At 38.9% G+C, this 16,780-nt stretch overlaps 1 protein-coding gene across 1 annotated transcript in view; it reads right to left on the reverse strand.

The window, feature by feature from the left end:
* Veph1 (ventricular zone expressed PH domain containing 1) overlaps window positions 1-16,780 on the reverse strand; it is a 368,903-nt gene that overhangs the window by 19,247 nt on the left and 332,876 nt on the right. Inside the window, 2 exon segments of the mRNA XM_012947429.2 lie at window positions 10,356-10,408; window positions 10,411-10,491. Coding sequence (XP_012802883.2) covers window positions 10,356-10,408; window positions 10,411-10,491 — 134 coding nt within the window.

Raw genomic sequence — 16,780 nt, forward strand, 5'->3', positions numbered from 1 at the left:
TTCATTGAATATGGTACCACAGCTTAGATTTTCTTAGTAAAACATGAGATCATTTATTACTAATTCTTAATGTTTATAATGCATGTTAGAACAGTTAAAATTATATGTCATTAATAAGATTACTATTTTTATTTAAAAGATTAACTTTTTTTTTTTTCGAGGTAAGGTTTTACTCTAGCCCAGGCTGACCTGGAATTCACTGTATAGTCTCAGGGTGGCCTCAAACTCATGGCAATTTTCCTACCTCTGCTTCCCAAGTGCTGGGATTAAAGGCATGAGTCACCATGCCTAGCGAAAAGATTAATTTAAAATTTAAGTTTCTATTAGATGGCAAAAAATAAATCTAAATTTGCCATTTGCCTCACTTCCCAAATTGTTGCTTCTAAATTATTTCTTTTTAAAATGATATTGTATTTAATTATTTTAAAGGAGAGAGAGAGAGAGAATATGGGTGAGTGTGCCAGGGCCTCTAGCCACTGAAAATAAACTCCAGATGCATGCACCACTTTGTGCATCTGGTTTTACATGGGTACTGGGGAATGGAACCCAGGTCATTAGGCATTGTGAGCAAGAACCTTAACTGCTGAGCCATCTCTCCAGCCACCTAAATTCTTTCTTGCTTTGGGAGAGAATGCATAGTGCGTGGTGTATGCATGTGCTTGCAGATGTGCATGTCCCATGCTCATGCTGTGGAGGCTATAGGAAGACATCAGATATCCTCCTCTATCAGTTTTCTGCCCTAGTTCCTTGCAACAGAATCTCTCATTGATCCTAGGCTAAGCTGGCTGATCTGTGAGTTCCAGTGATGTTCCTGTCTTTTCCTCCTTCAGCACTGGGGTTACAGGCATGAACAACTATGCTTACCTTTCTCCATGGATGCTAGGGTGTGAAATAAAGTTCCTGTGCTTGCACAACAAGTACTCTCACCCTGCTGAGCCATTGCTTCAGCTTCACTTTTTAAATATTCTCAATGATTATCACTCATCATCCACTTATTTTCCCAAGCAACACATATGAATAAGCATAGTCTTTCCTTTCATTCTTATAATCCTGCTCCAGCCAATCTTCAATGCCCTTTCTATTTTACTGATATCTAGTGTTACTAATTTTCCTAGTATTTCCTCTGCCTACCTATTTGTTTTAGTCTGTTTTCTATTACTATAATGAAATATCTCAAACTGAGTAATGGTAACTTTGCAAGGTAAAGAGATCCAAGGTCATGACACTGGCCTGAGCTTGACTCTAATATGGACCCCAAGACTTCCAGTTAAGATGACAGTGTAGGAACCATGCCAAAGCAGTCTAGGGGAGAAAAAGCCAAAAGAAAAAAAAAAAACAGCAAAATACACTCTTGTACTAAGAAGTGAGGTGTATAAGAAATTACCAATGGCAGCTGAGCAGTAGGAGAGATCCAGAGCATCTAGAGCCCACACAGACAGGCACAAATGCAGGCACCAGGTCCGCAGGGCCACAGCTGCAAGGCTCGGCTTGAGCTGCAGAAAAAGCCAGGTGAGGGGATTTTCCACTCACACCAGAGCTCTTCACAAACTCAAGAAATGTGAAGAGAGAATGGGAGTGAACAAAGGAGGAGCAGATTATAAATTAGAGGATCATGTGGACCAGTGGGAGAACTAGAGCCATCATCCACAGTCTCGCCTCCCCCATCACCAGTGCAAGAACCAGCTAGCACCAGAGACCTGGGGAAGGGCACTCACAGCACCCAGCACTGGCAACCAGAGCAGTGATCCAATGATCCAGCCAGCCTACTTGAATGCACAGGGCACCAAAGAGGGAACCAAGCAGGAGCGCAGCATAACTGAAACCAGAATCATCCCAAAAGGTAACTGGGATTACACCAGATCAGTACCCACCAAAAAAGCCTGGCATATCGGCTTGAACCAGAAGTGCAAATTGCAGCTTCCATATCAGGATAAATTATAGGTTAAATCTGATAAATGGTCAGATTTGTCATTCTTAAATAAGCCATATTTTGGGCTTGTTATTGTTGATTCTTGATTTATAGTGGCTTTGTTTCCTCTTGTGTTGTACATTAGGGAAGGGTCTCACTTGGTCACAATCTGACTTGGAGCCCCCAACAGACCAGAAATCTTAACCTCCTTGTTTATAGGATTAAGGGTGTGGGGCACCACACACCCTAAGGGACAGTGACGTTGTTAGAGGATCTGGTTGTCATAATGTCTACTCTTGCATAAATACTCTGTGCTGTTTTTCATTGAATGTGTACATTGTTTAGTTAAATTTTAGAATCTGCCTGTATTTTGTTTCACTCAGCCTTCTTGAATACTCTCATAGCAGGCAAATTCAACACCTAGGGTCACTTTTGTAGATACTCTGAGAGTCTTGAGAGTCACACCTAGCACCTTAAGCTCCTACCCTGAATATAGGTAATAACAGATTGATTGATACATGTAATACTGCAGCTAACTGGATAATCTAAACATTAAATTAATCCAAGATGCAAAAACATATACACAAAAAACACCAAAAATTAAGACAATACAAATCCATCAAAAAGTATTAATGCATCAGAAATGACCTCCAGTGAGAATGAGTTAGAGGAAGTGCCTGAGAAATATTTCAAAAGAATGATTATAAATATGCTCAAAGAAATCAAAGAGGAAATCAAAGGAATGAAAGAATAAATCAGAATCAAAGAAGACACAGGAAACCAATTTAATGAAATAAAGAGGTCAATACAAGACATAATTAAGGAAATAGAAATAATAAAGAAAAACCAGTCAGAATTACTAGCAATGTAGAACACAGTTAATGAAATAAAAATCTCTGTAGAAAATCTCACCAGTAGAATGAAGGAAGGAGAGGACAGAATATCTAAACTAGAAGACCATGTGGCAGATCTAATACAGTCCAACAAAGAGAAAGACAAACTAATAGGAAAGTATGAATGGGAATTTCAAGATATCCAGGACACTATGAAAAGATCAAACATAAGAATCCAGGGCATAGTCGAAGGAGAATTTTACTCCAAAGGCATAGTAGGTGTTTCCAACAGAAGAGCCTACTCTTCTTCTGGGTCCCACTGAAAACTAGCAGCTTTCTGAGTCACTTGGTACATGGGACTGAAGTGAGGAATGTGCAGCCTCCAAAATCCAAATAGGTCCATTGGATGTTGAGCTTCTTTCTTAGTGGTAGGAGGAGCCAGGTGCAACAACTTATCTAACTTAACCTTAGAAAGAGCATTCCTGCATTCCCTACACCACAGAACTGGAATTTCACTGAGGTGGAAGGTTCTTGAATTTTGGGTGGATTTATTTCCCATCCCCTGATGTGCATATGCTGTTGAAACTCACTGTGTCCCAGGCTGGCCTCTAACTCACAGTAATCTTCTGATCTCTGCCTCCCAAATTCTGGGAGTTGTGTATTTTTGTAAAAACCTGGTTGATGTTAGATATTAAAGTACTATTTTTTGTCCCAATAATTCTTTTAAAGTATCAATATTTATAATTAACTAGAAATCACAACTATTATGATAAACATGCTAATGAAATTTAAAGTGTTGCATTTTTAAAACTCCTTTTAGTAAATATACAAGATAAATCTAGAAGACATTTGTCTAATTTGCTTTATATTAAGTACCTGATGGAAATAAAATTTTATGTGTTGGAGTTAGTCTATAGAATAAAAATGGATACCTGCAGAACCAAGGAAAAAAGTAAATAGTTATCATAGTAATAAGATAGGAATAGACAGAAAGAAGACACTGCTGCCTAGCTGGTTGGTGGAGGTCAAGACTGTAAGAATGTGGAAGAATAGACTACAGTCTGTGTTTGTTTTTGGCCATCTTATCATATTTCTATAAGCTAACAGAACAACTTTCTAAGGATGTAGAGCAGTTTAGCATGATGGCTGACCACTGCCAGATTATCGTGTCTGTGGAGGTCAGAAGATTTCGTCCTATATTACTTCTCACTATTTGAGCCACATGTTCTGTCAGATTTCTGGACTGCCAAACCATTATTTCCCAGTGTCTAACAAGCCAGGCATGGTGGTCCATGCCTTTACTCCTGGCACTGGGGAGGCAGGAGGATAGGAGGATCCCAGTAAATTCAAGGCCAGCCCGAGACTACATAGTGAATTCAAGGTGAATCTGGGTTAGAAGGAGACCTTAACCTTGAGAAACCAAAATAAACAAATAAATAAACATAAAGATGTCAAATGAGTTCTCTAATTTTAAAACAACTTATTCTTTAAATCTCATTTAAAAGCGCTGAATTGAGAGGTATAAAAGTCATTGATTGAGTTCTGGGAAAAATTCTTGTAGACTGACCTGCTTTGTCTTAAGAGATCTGGGAAATCAATAGATTTTTCACTTCCATTCTTAATTTCTTGAGAAAGTGCAGGAAATTCAGGTGGTTATTTTAAACACATTAAAATACTTTAATGTGAGCCTATATCAAAAAATATTTCTTTAAAACTCCAATGACTGAGTAGGCCATCGTGCTTCCATTTTGAAAAGATTTTTAGCCACAGAAAATCCCATCTGGACAGAACACAGATCAAAAAGTCATGTAAGTTCCAAGAGTCACAAAAGCATTATTTTTCAAAAGTAATCTTGAATGAAATCTTACTAAAAGAACACTTGGTTAGAATTTGTTATTATTCAGATGTACCACATTTGATTCCCATTGAGTAAAATGTTAAATAGTGAGAATTGGGAGACATGGAATATATGTCCAGAGTGAATTTGACTTTGTAATTATTTTAATACCTCCCACTCATTAATTAGACACAGTTTAGTTTATGTGATGGGTAAAGGTATGTGCCAACATGGTGGGGCTGATGGGTCCCCAAATAGCCATTAAAAATATTTTCTGAAGCTAGGCATGGTGTCACATACCTTTAATCCCAGCACTTGGGAGACAGAGGTAGGAGGATTGCCGTGAGTTCGAGGACACCCTGAGACTCCATAGTGAATCCCAGGTCAGCCTGGGCTAGAGTGAGACCCTACCTTGGAAAACAACAACAACAACAACAACAAAACAAAAAAACAAAAAAAAAATGTTTTCTGAGTGTGTCTGTGAAGGTATTTTAAGAAGAGATGAGTGTTTGAATTAGCCAACTGCAAGCAAGATTCATTATCACTGTTGCAAGTGTGCATAATGCAATCCCCAGGGATGGAGAGAACAAAAAGGCAGAAGAAGGGTGAGTTTTCTTTTTCTTCTGAATCTGAGAAATACTTTCTCCTGCCCTCAGAATGCCTGCTATTGGGCCTTGGGATTCTGGAATTTATGACATTCCTCTTCCCAACAGCATCGCCATTGACTCTCCTAATTCACAGGTGTAGGCCTTGGGCTGAAGGACAACATCTGTTTTCCAGGTTCTCCAGCTTCAAGATGGGATACTGGGGAATATGTCAGCCTCCATCAAACTGTGTGAATCAGTTCCTATGCTGAAATCCTTCTGTATGTAAGTATTTTATTGGTTCTACTCTTCTGGAGATTGCTGAGTAATGTAGTTAGCTTTGACCCTCTATGTTCAGTAATGTAGCTTAGCACTATGTTCAGTAAAATAGCTTAGCATTTTTCCTATAGTTTAGTAATGTGGCTTACTATTGGCCTTGTGTGTTCAACAATGAAACTTAACCATGGCCTCTCTGTTTAGTAATATAGCTTAGAATGGCCTTCTATTCCAGCAACATGGTTTAGCACTGGCCCTCTGTGTTCAGTAATGTAGCTTAGTGCATTCCCTATATTTCAGTATTGTCACTTAGCATTGACCCACTATACCCAGCAATGTAACTTAGTACTGGCCCTCTATGTTGTGTGACGAAGTTTAGTACTGGCCCTTTATATTGAGTAATATAGCATAGCCCTGACTTCTATGCTCAGTAATGTAGCATAACATTGACCATCTATATCCAGCAATGTAGCTTAGCACTGGTCCTTGATCTTCAGCAATATATCTTATAATTGACCATTTATGTCCACTAATGTAGTTTACTACTGGCCCACTATGTGCAGCAATGTAGCTTAGCCCTGGCCTCTATATTCAGGTATGTAGCCGAGCCTGGCTTTCTATGTTCAATGTAGCTTTGCTCTGGCCATCTGTGTTCAGTAATGTTGCTTATCCTTGCATACTATGTTCAGTAATGTAGCATGTCCCTGGCTTCTATGCTCAGTAATGTAGCATTCCTTTGACCATCTATGTTCAGTAATGCAGTTTAGCACTGGTCATCTATCTTCAGTAATGTATCTTATTGATATCCACTACTATATTACATTATTAGTTCACTATATCCAGTAATGTAGCTCAGCATTGGACCTCTACTTTCACTAATGTAGTTTAGCACTAACCCTCAGTGACCAGTAATTTAGCTTAGCCCTGGCCTTCTGTATTCAGTAATGTAGCTTAGCCTGACCCTCTATGGTTGATAATGTAGCTTAGTATTGATTTTCTAAGTCCAGTAATGTAGCTTAGCACTGGCCTCAGTATTCAGTAATGTGGTTTAACACTGGGCCTGTATGTTAAGTAGTGTAGCTTAGCACTGGCCTCTTTGTTCAGCTATGTAGAATAACATGGTCCCTCTATGATCAGTGACGTAGCTTACTCCTGGCCTTCTATGATCAGTGATATAGCTTAGGACTGGCCCTCTATATTTCAGTACACAGCTTACCACAGGCCCTTTATGTTCAGTAATGTAGTTTAGCATTAACCTCTATGACCAATTATATAGATTGTTACGGACCTCTATTCGGTAATATAGTTTAAAACTGGGCCTCAACGTTCAGTAATGTAGCTTTACACTGGCCTTCTATGTTCACTAATGTAGCTTAGCTTGGCCCTCTGTCATTAGTAATACTGTTTTGACCTGACTTCTATGTTTAGTAATGTACCTTACCGTTGATAATCTATGCCCAATAATGTAGCTTAGTCCTGGCCTCACCATTCATTAATGCAGTTTACTTACCACTGATCCTCTTTTTAACTGATGTAGTTTAGCACTGGCCCATTATATTCAGTGATGTGGCTTACCATTGACCATCTGTGCCAAGTAATACAGCTCAGCCAAGACCTCTACATTCATTAATGTAGCTTACCACTGACCTTCTTTTTCAGTGATGTAGCTTAGCACCGGCCCTTTATGTTCAATGATGTAACATGGAATCTCTGTTTAGTAATATAGTGTAGCCCTGGCCCTTTACATTCAGCAATGTAGCTTAGCACTAACCTTCAACAACTAGGAATTTACCTTAGCACTGGTGTACTACGTTCAGTAATATAGCTTAGCCCTAGACTCTGTGTTCATCAATGTAGCTTACTGTTGACTATGTATAGTAATGTAGCTTAGTATTTTCCCTCAATGTTCAGCAGTGTAGTAGAGTGCCACTGGCCCTCTATGTTCAGTAATGTATATTAGCCCTGGCCCTCTATGTTTACTAATGCTGCTTAGCATCGACTCTCTAAGTCCAAAAAGGAGCTTAAAACTAGCCCCCTATGTTCAGTAATATAGCTTAGCATTGGCCCATGGTGACCAGAAGTTTTGCTTGATGCTGCCCCTCAATACTCAGTAATATAGCCTATCAATGGTCATCTATTTCAGTAGTGTAACTTATCATTGACTCTCTATGGCCTGTAATATAACTTATCATTGGCTCTCTATGTTTAGTAATAAAATTTAGCACTGGCCTTCTAAATTCATGATTTTCATTGATGCATTATATACAGCAATGTAGCTTAGCATTGGTCCTGTCTGTTCAGCAATAGAGTTCAGTACTGACTCTTTATGACCAGATATTTAGCTAAGCACAGGCTTCTATGTTCAATAATGTAGTTCAGCACCAGCCATGTACATTCAGCTGTGTAGTTTAGTATTGGTTCTCGGTGTTCAGTAATGTAGTTTAGTGATGGCCTTTACTTTCAAATATGTTGCTTAGCATTGGCCATTTATGCTCAGTAATGTAGCTTAAAAATGACCCTCTATGGCCAGCAATTTAGTTTCGCACTGCCCCTCTAAATTCAGTAGTATAACTTAGCCTTGGCCCTCTATGTTCACCTACATTGCTTAGCTCTACACTTCTATGTTTAGTGTGCACAGGAATCAGTGGGGCCGTCTTATTTAAGTATATGCTATGTGTCATGTTTTCTGACATGATGCATAGCATATCCTTAAATATGGCTTCAGTCTTATTCTTTTTCACTTTATTGGCTCTTTCCTTAAATAAGACAGTTTCATTGAGCCTCAAATTTCTCATCTACATAGTAGACTGATAGGATTGTATATGGGAGTCCAGAGTGGCATGTAATGTGCATTTATAAATACCAGCAATTGGGCTAGAGAGGTGGCTTAGCAATTAAGTCACTTGCCTGGGAAGCCTAAGGACCCAGGTTTGATTCTCGAGGTCCCACATAAGCCAGATGCACATGGTGAAACATGTACCTGGAGCTTGTTTGCAAGGGCCAGAGGTTCCTGGCACACCTATTCTCACTCTCTCTCACACCTTCTCTTTGTCATAAATATATATATATTTAAATACCAGCAATTCTTCAAAATAACCAAGAGTTGTGTCTGGCTTTCATTTTCCCCATTACACATGGATAGAGTTAATAATTATGAAACTGTTGAAAATAGGAAAATGAAAAGTTGCATTGTTGATATGAAATTCTATTCCAGAAGATTCCCATTGAAAATTCAGATTCCAGATATTTAGTGAACATCCTGTTTCAGGGTTAAGTAACATTAAATTAATATGTATTGATTCTATTGAACTTATTAATTGGATATCAAATGCATGACTAATATTTTCTCTAATAAAAATTGAACTTTGGGGCTGAAGAGATGGCTTAGTGTTTAAGGCACTTGCCTGCAAAGCTGAGGGATGCAGGTTAGATTCCCCAGGGCCCATGTAAGCCATATGCACAAGGAGGAGCATGCATCAAGAGTTCATTTGCAGTGGCTAGAGGCCCTAACATGCCAGTTCTCTCTCTCTCTCTCTCAAATAAATGAATAAATGAATGAATAAATAAATAAATAAAATTTATTTTTAAAAAATTGAAGTTTACTGACTATAAAAGGTTCTTAAAATAAATCCACCTTCAGCCAGACATGGTGGCACATGCCTTTAATCCCAGCACTTTGGGAGGCAGAGGTAGGAGGATTGCTGTGAGTTCAAGGCCACCCTGAGAGTACATAGTGAATTCCACGTCAGCCTGGGCTAGAGCGAGACCCTACTTCAAAAAATCAAAAAACCAAAATAAATAAATACACAAATCCATTTTCATTCCTTCTTCCTTGCCTATTATTCTCTTTCCTTGGACTTCCATCTCAAAAATATAGCCTAAAATTATTATTATTATTGTTGTTGTTGTTTCTTTGAGGTAGGGTCACACTCTAGCTCAGGCTGACCTGGAAATTGCTATGTAGCCTCAGGGTGGCCTCGAACTTGTGGTGATCCCCCTACCTCTGCCTGCCGAGTGCTGGGATTAAAGACATGCGCCACCACACCTGGCCTAAAATTATTTTAAAAATTAGAGTCAATGTAATTGGCCATAAATTTGTATAGGTTGTCCATAAGAAAAAAAAAAAAAAGCAGAGTGTTTGACTCAAGAGCACAAAATAGTTGCTTTGCAGATACTTTCTTCCCTTCCCTTCCCTCCTCTTCCTTCCCCTGCCCTCTCTCCCTCCCTTCTCTCTCCCCTTCCCTTCCCTCCCCTCCCCTTCCCTTCCCTTCCCTTCCCTTCCCTTCCCTTCCCTTCCCTTCCCTTCCCTTCCCTTCCCTTCCCTTCCCTTCCCTTCCCTTCCCTTCCCTCCCCTCCCCTCCCCTCCCCTCCCCTCCCCTCCCCTCCCCTTCCCTACCTCTCCTCTTCCCTTCAATTTCCTTTCTTTTCCTCTTTTTGAAGTAGTGTCTCGCTATAGCCAGGCTGACCTGATTTACTATGTAGTCTCAGGCTGCTCTTTTTTTGTTTGTTTGGTTTTTGAGCTAGGATCTCACTCTGGCCCAGCCTGACCTGGAATTCACTATGTAGTCTCAGGGTGGCCTCGAACTCATGGCAATCCTACTACCTCTGACTCCCGAGTGCTGGGATTATAGGCGTGCCCCACTACGCCTGGCTTCCAGGGTGGTCTTAAACTCACAGTAATCCTCCTACCTCTGCCTCCCAAGTGCTGGAAATAAAGGCATGTACCATCACACATGCATGCAGTTCAAATAGTGAACAGGACAGTGAATTAACTGACTAGGAATTAACAGAATAACCAAGGGACATTGATAACAATGATGCTGTAGGGTTATAAAATGGAGGACTTTTAGCTCAACCCTCTGGTGGATGGAGTTAGGACCTTAAAAATTCAAATGCATGAATGTGGAACAACTTACAGATTTCCATATTTGAAACTGAAGTTGACTCCTAGCCAGTGTGAAGTACCGCATTTCCACCTCTTGATGAACTTCCATCGGACCTGCTTCTCTTCAAGCTTTCCTTCAATGAGAGGCTGGCCATCTTGATTCACAACTGTTGAGGGAAACAGAATGGTCAAGTCATTCATTTTCCTTCCATGTTGATTTGGCAGGTGATTAAAAGTCAGAATTCTATTGAGCCAGATCCCAATAAACACATTTGAAAAATGGGCTAATAAATTGCAAATTTAATCATTCTCTTCTCCTTCCTCCCTAAAGAATGAACAATTCATGCATGATCATGAGAAAGGTCAGAAATCCTCCAGTGAGATGTTTGGCCAGAATTAGGTTACCCAAAGAGCCCTGGTTGGCAGTATTTTTGTCCTTCCACTCATATCCAGATTCCTGTGCATCGTGATTCTTAGCTTTGTACTCATGGTGTTCTGTTTCATAGACTAGAATGATTTAAAGTTTTGCAGATTTTTGTCTACTGTTAAAACACCAACATCAAATACAGTGCCTGATAGATAGTAGGGGGAATGTGTAAATATCTGCTGCATGAACTAATGAATTTATAATCACAGATTTGATAGATCCATTGAATGTCCATTAAATCCATTAAAATGTCAGAAATTGAAAAGTTAAAACGAAGAATTTCATTCCTTTCACCAACTATATGATTCACTTTTCAAGTTCATATGAAGGAATCTGGTTTTATAGGGAGGGACAATGCAAAGCTTCACTGAGATTTGGACAGTATTTATGAATGCTTATTTGTGTTCACCTTGAAAGTGATGAAACATGTTTTTTGGTTATTTTGGAGGATAAAAATAAGTGCCTACTTGATCATATGAATACTAACTGGCTTTGTCATCATGCTTTTTTTTTTTTTTTTAATTATGGGCTGGAGAGATGGCTTAGCCATTAAGCACTTGCCTGTGAAACCTAAGGACCCTGGTTTGAGATTCCCAAGGACCCACATTAGCCAGATGCACTAGGGGGCACACGTGTCTGGAGTTCATTTGCAGTAGCTGGAGGCCCTGGTGCGCCCATTCTCTCTCTCTGTCTGTCTGTCTGCCTCTTTTTCTCTCTGTCTGTTGCTCTCAAATAAATAAGTAAACAAAAATATTTAAAAATTATTTATTTATTTGAGTGAGAGACAGAGAGACCCAGAAAAGAGAGAGAAGCAGATAGACTGTAAGTATGGGTATGCCAGGGACTCTGCAAATGAACTCCCAACACATGTGCCACTTTTTACATGTGGCTTTACATTGGTACAAGGTAATCAACCAGGCCTTTAGACTTTACAAGAAAGTGCCTTTAAATGCTGAGCCATCTCTCCATCACATTTCCTCCCCTAATATAAGTCAAGTAACTTCCTTAAACAGGAGGAATGTTCATCTTGACATAGTATTTCCAGAATAAAAATAATGAAATTGTGGTTTTCATAAACAATGTTTTGTTAAGGCTAGTCTGACATTTTCCCCTTGTCTGATGACTATTCAGTTGGAAGTTCTATTATCAACTTCAAAATAACACTCAAAATGGATGCTAAATATCACACATATTGTTAGGTAGTGATAAGGACTAAGATAAAGTTAGTACAGGGGTTGGTGTGCATGCATTTCAGTAGGTAGGAAAGAGCTTGGACATCAGAGGTGACAGTGGATCTGAGGTGGTGGTGAGGCTACTGCAAATGGACACCAGACGCATGCCCCATCTTGTGCATCTGGCTTACGTAGGTGCTGGGGAATTGAACCTGGGTCCTTAGGCTTCACAGGTAAGTGCTTTAACCACTAAGCAATCTCTGCAGCCCCTCTACTTTTTTTTTCAAGGTAGGGTTTCACCATATCCCAGGCTGACCTGGAATTCACTATGTAGTTCCAGCCTGGCCTTGAACTTACAGCCAGTCTCCTACATCTAACTCCCAAATTCTAGGATTAAAGGCATGAGCCACCACACCTGGCTTAATTCTACCTTTTATTAATACCTTTTGCTACTCATTAATTCTACTGTTATTCAAAATACCCTTACTAAATACCTACTATTCTAGGCATGTGCCAAGAGAGGGGGATTTACAAAGACAAATAGGAGAGTCTATGTCACTGAGACAGAGGAATGTAGTAGGAAAACATATACAGAGTCAGGCATAGTACAGGGACCAATTCCTGGCAGAACCATGCACGGAGTCTTACTGAAATATCTTTGAGAAACATTTATTATATGTGGGGCAAAAGGTTCCTAGTGTAGATGCTGTCCAAACTGAATTTTTAGGGATAAACAACACTTAGAAAGTGAAAGGAGAGACCAATCCCCAAAAGTTTTGGCACATATCAAGTAGAATTTAATGAATTTTAATATATGTTACAATTGTGAATATTCTTTTAACCAATTTAAATTTATTTAAATATAGTTTGCCAAATGCCATATTTACACCTTATTATAATGAATCACACAGGATTGTATAAAAATTCCCTCTGATATTGGCCTAAAGCTTGCAAAGTAAGATATTTGATTACAGACCTAAGTTGAATTTCAGAATCTGTTTCATACCAGCAGACAGGTCTTCAGCAAGTTGGTCTCTTCCTAGTGAGCTTCAGTCTCCTTTCTTGAGTTCTTATGTGTCACAACACGGCCATGTAAAAGGCTGGGTAATGGTCCACTGTGCAAGGACACTTGGCCAAGGTGGTAAGTTAGGGCTGAAATTCACCTGAAATTTACTATTTGGGTAAAACAACTCTGAATAGACAACATCCATTATAAATAAAGGTATATAAAAGTGCCATGAACAGTAGCCTTGCTTAGCCAACATCTGTACTTTTCATTATTATCATAATGCTAAACATAAAGTCATTATTATCATCATCCTTTTATGATGACCAAGTGGTTTTTAAGCATACCATAATCTAAAGGCTTTAGGAGGACCATCTCCCTTCCATCAAGTCAGAAGGTAAGAAAACTTACATAAAAGTGTTAGGAATAGTGAAAGAATCTGTGAGAATCCATAGGGATACAGAAAATCTTCTTTTTTCTTTTTTTAAATCTTTGTGGGCTAGAGAGGTGGCTAGTCTCTAGTTTTTAACCCATCTTATTACATGCTAGAACTGTTATTCTTTTTTTAAAAATTTTTTGTTCATTATTTATTTATTTATTTGAGAGCAACAGACAGAGAGAGAAAGAGGCAGATAGAGAGAGAGAGAGAGAAAGAGAATGGGCATGCCAGGGCTTCCAACCACTGCAAAACGAACTCTAGACACATGCACCCATTGTGCATCTGGCTAATGTGGGTCCTGGGGAATCTAGCCTCCAAGCAGGGTCCTTAGGCTTCACAGGTAAGCGCTTAACTGCTCAGCCATCTCTGCAGCCCTAGAACTGTTACTCTTGACATGTCTAATTGAGAACATTTATGCCTTTGTATGAATGCATGTAACCATTTGTAAGATTATTTCTGAATTGCAATTGTCTTTTTCTCCTGCTCCCTCTCTAAGGAAGTGGTTTGTTAAGGACTTCATTTGTTCCAGGCTGAAATAAAATGCAGGCATTCAGAGATTAACTCTGGGGGCCCAAGATTGAAGAAAAAAAAAAGGGATCATTTTAAATGTAAGCCATGACTGTGAGAATAGAAGCTTATAAATAGATGATCTTAAATCATTTTACTCCTCATAATATAATTTTAACTATTTATAGACCAGATGTATTTATAGTATATAATGTAGTAAAATCTTAGAAAAAAAACCTTTTGTACTCTTAACCTCTTAAAATCCATTAAAAGGGTGCATTTGGGCCAATTAAACATGTTTCAGAAAATATCAAAATGTTTTGAATATATCATTAAGAGATATCAGAATGTCTAGTATTGGAGAGCTAGCTTACTGGTTAAAGGCACTTGCTTGCAAAGCCCGATAGCCTGGATTTGATTCCATAGTACCCACGTAAAGTCAGATGCACAAAGTGGCAAATGCATCTGGAGTTTGCAATGGCAAGAGGGCTCCTGGCACACCGAATCTCGCATGTCTCTTACGCTCTCTCTTCATGGCTTACATAAATAAAATAAGATATTGGAATTTCTAATGCAAGTACTTTAGAGGAACAATACTACATATCTAAAGTAAAGTTGTAAAATACAGGTTGTGTATATGTAAAGTAACTTTCATTAATTCAAAAGATAAAAGTTTAGCTGAGTTACAGAATCAGATTAGCCTGCATAGATTTTAGGGATTTTTCTTCTAAAGTAGATTCTATAAAGAAATTCCTGAGTAGTTAGGGGTAGTTGATAATAAGAGGACATGTATACATTTTGCATGTTAATCAAAATGTATTATTTTAAATACATTTGGAAAATTAATACATAAGAAATCCAAATATAATTGCTCTGTTTTATTTTATTTTATTTGAGAGAGAGAGACAGAGAGAGAATGGACATGCCAGGGCCTTCAACAACTATAAATGAATTCCATATTTATGTGCCACCTGTGCATCTGGCTTACATGGGTCCTGGGGAATCAAACCTGGGTCAGTTTTCTTTGAAGGCAAATGCCCTAACTACTAAGCCATCTCTCCAGCCCCGTTTCATTCTCTTAATATCCGTAGGTTGTCAAGCATGAACTTGCTGAGATTATAAGTATCTTAATACGTAATTACAGCAATAAAATCTGAAGGATGTATATTAAAAGTCTTTTTATTAAGTAGGTACCTTTCAATGTATTGGCATAGGCAATGACTTTCTGAACATAGCCCCAATTGCTCAGGGAATAAAACCACTGATCAACCACTGGGATCTCATGAAATTACAAGGCTTTTGTACAGCAAAGAACACTGTGAATAGAGCAAAGAGATAACCTACAGAATGGTAGAAAATCTTTGCCAGCTAGACATCTGACAGAGGATTAATATCCAGAATATAAAAAGAACTCAAAAAACAAAACAATAAGAAATCAAACAACCCAATTAAAAAATGGGCTATGGAACTAAATAGTTCTCAAAGAAATAAATACAGATGACATATAAACATTTAAAAAGGTGTTCTACATACTTAGCCATCAGGAAAATGCAACTTAAAACTACTTTGAGATTCTATCTCAATACTTTTAGAATGGCTATCATGAAGGAAACAAATGACAATAAATGTTGGCAAGGATGTGGTAAAAGGGGAACCTTTCTACACTGTTGGTGGGAATGTAATCTGGCACAGCTATTGTGGAAATCAGTGTGGAGGTTCTTGAGACAGCTAAAAATAGATTTGCCATATGATCCAGCTATAGCACTCCTAGGCATATATCTTAATAACTCTTCTCCCTACCTTAGAGATACTTGTACAACCATGTTTATTGCTGCTTTATTCACAATAGTTAGGAGATGGAACCAGCATAGATGTCCCTCAACAGGTGAATATATAATAAAGATTTGGTATATTTACACAATGGAGTTGTATTCAGTGATAAAGAAAAATGATATTTGCAGGGAAAGGGATGGATCAGGAAAAGATTACACTGAGTTAACCCAGGCCCAGAGCCAAACGTTGCACGTTCTCTTTCATATGTGGATCCTAGCTACAAATGTTTCGAATTGTGTGTGAGCTGGAACCAAAAATCAGTAGCAGGGGCCAGTAAGCTAGAAAAAGGCTGAAAGGGAGGAAGAAGAGGGAAGGACTTTAGGGGATGACATTGTATAAATGTAAGTAGAAGAACAGATTATAGGGAGTAGAATGGCCTAAGTGAGGCCAGGGGAAGAGATTGAGTAAGAAAGGGTATGTGTGTTTGTGGAGGGAAGGCTCAATTAAAATAAAACATATGAAAGCCTAGTTTTTAAGATAATGGCACATCCAGAAACCACAGATTATTACTAGAAAATTCTCAGTGCCAGGGATGGAATACCTTCCAGTGAGTTGTTGGCCAGGGAGGTCCCTGTTCCCTCCAAAACATTACAGGCTATTGCCAAGGCCCTTGGTTTCCCAAGAGTAACAGATGGTAAGACCCTATTGTTGAAGACTTCACATGCTTGGGCAGCAAGGTCACTGAGAAATGAAGCTGGTTCTGAGCTGAGAAACCTTCTTCCTATAAACCCAACAACTGAAAGCTGAAAAAAGCTGCACTGCATGCAGCCCTATGGGAGATAGAATTCATCAGTGGTGAGAACAGTGGGCACTAGAAGACTCAAGTTTGGCCAGGCAGGCCAAATGACCAAACAGATGCAATAATGTCATGTCTTCTCTGGGGAAAACCACGACTGCTCTCTAATTGGACTTCAGGCTTGTTCTGTGGGAGGGAATACATGCCTGGTACTGAAAACTTAATCAAAAGCCTTTGGCAGGGGAGGTCATGAGACTTAGGGGTGTAAAGCCTGCTCTTCCCTGAAAGAACTAGTCTTAATATTCATATTCATGTATTAATGCTACTCTCACTTTT

The sequence above is a fragment of the Jaculus jaculus genome, chromosome 11 (genome assembly GCF_020740685.1).
Source record: "Jaculus jaculus isolate mJacJac1 chromosome 11, mJacJac1.mat.Y.cur, whole genome shotgun sequence".
Taxonomy (NCBI): domain Eukaryota; kingdom Metazoa; phylum Chordata; class Mammalia; order Rodentia; family Dipodidae; genus Jaculus; species Jaculus jaculus.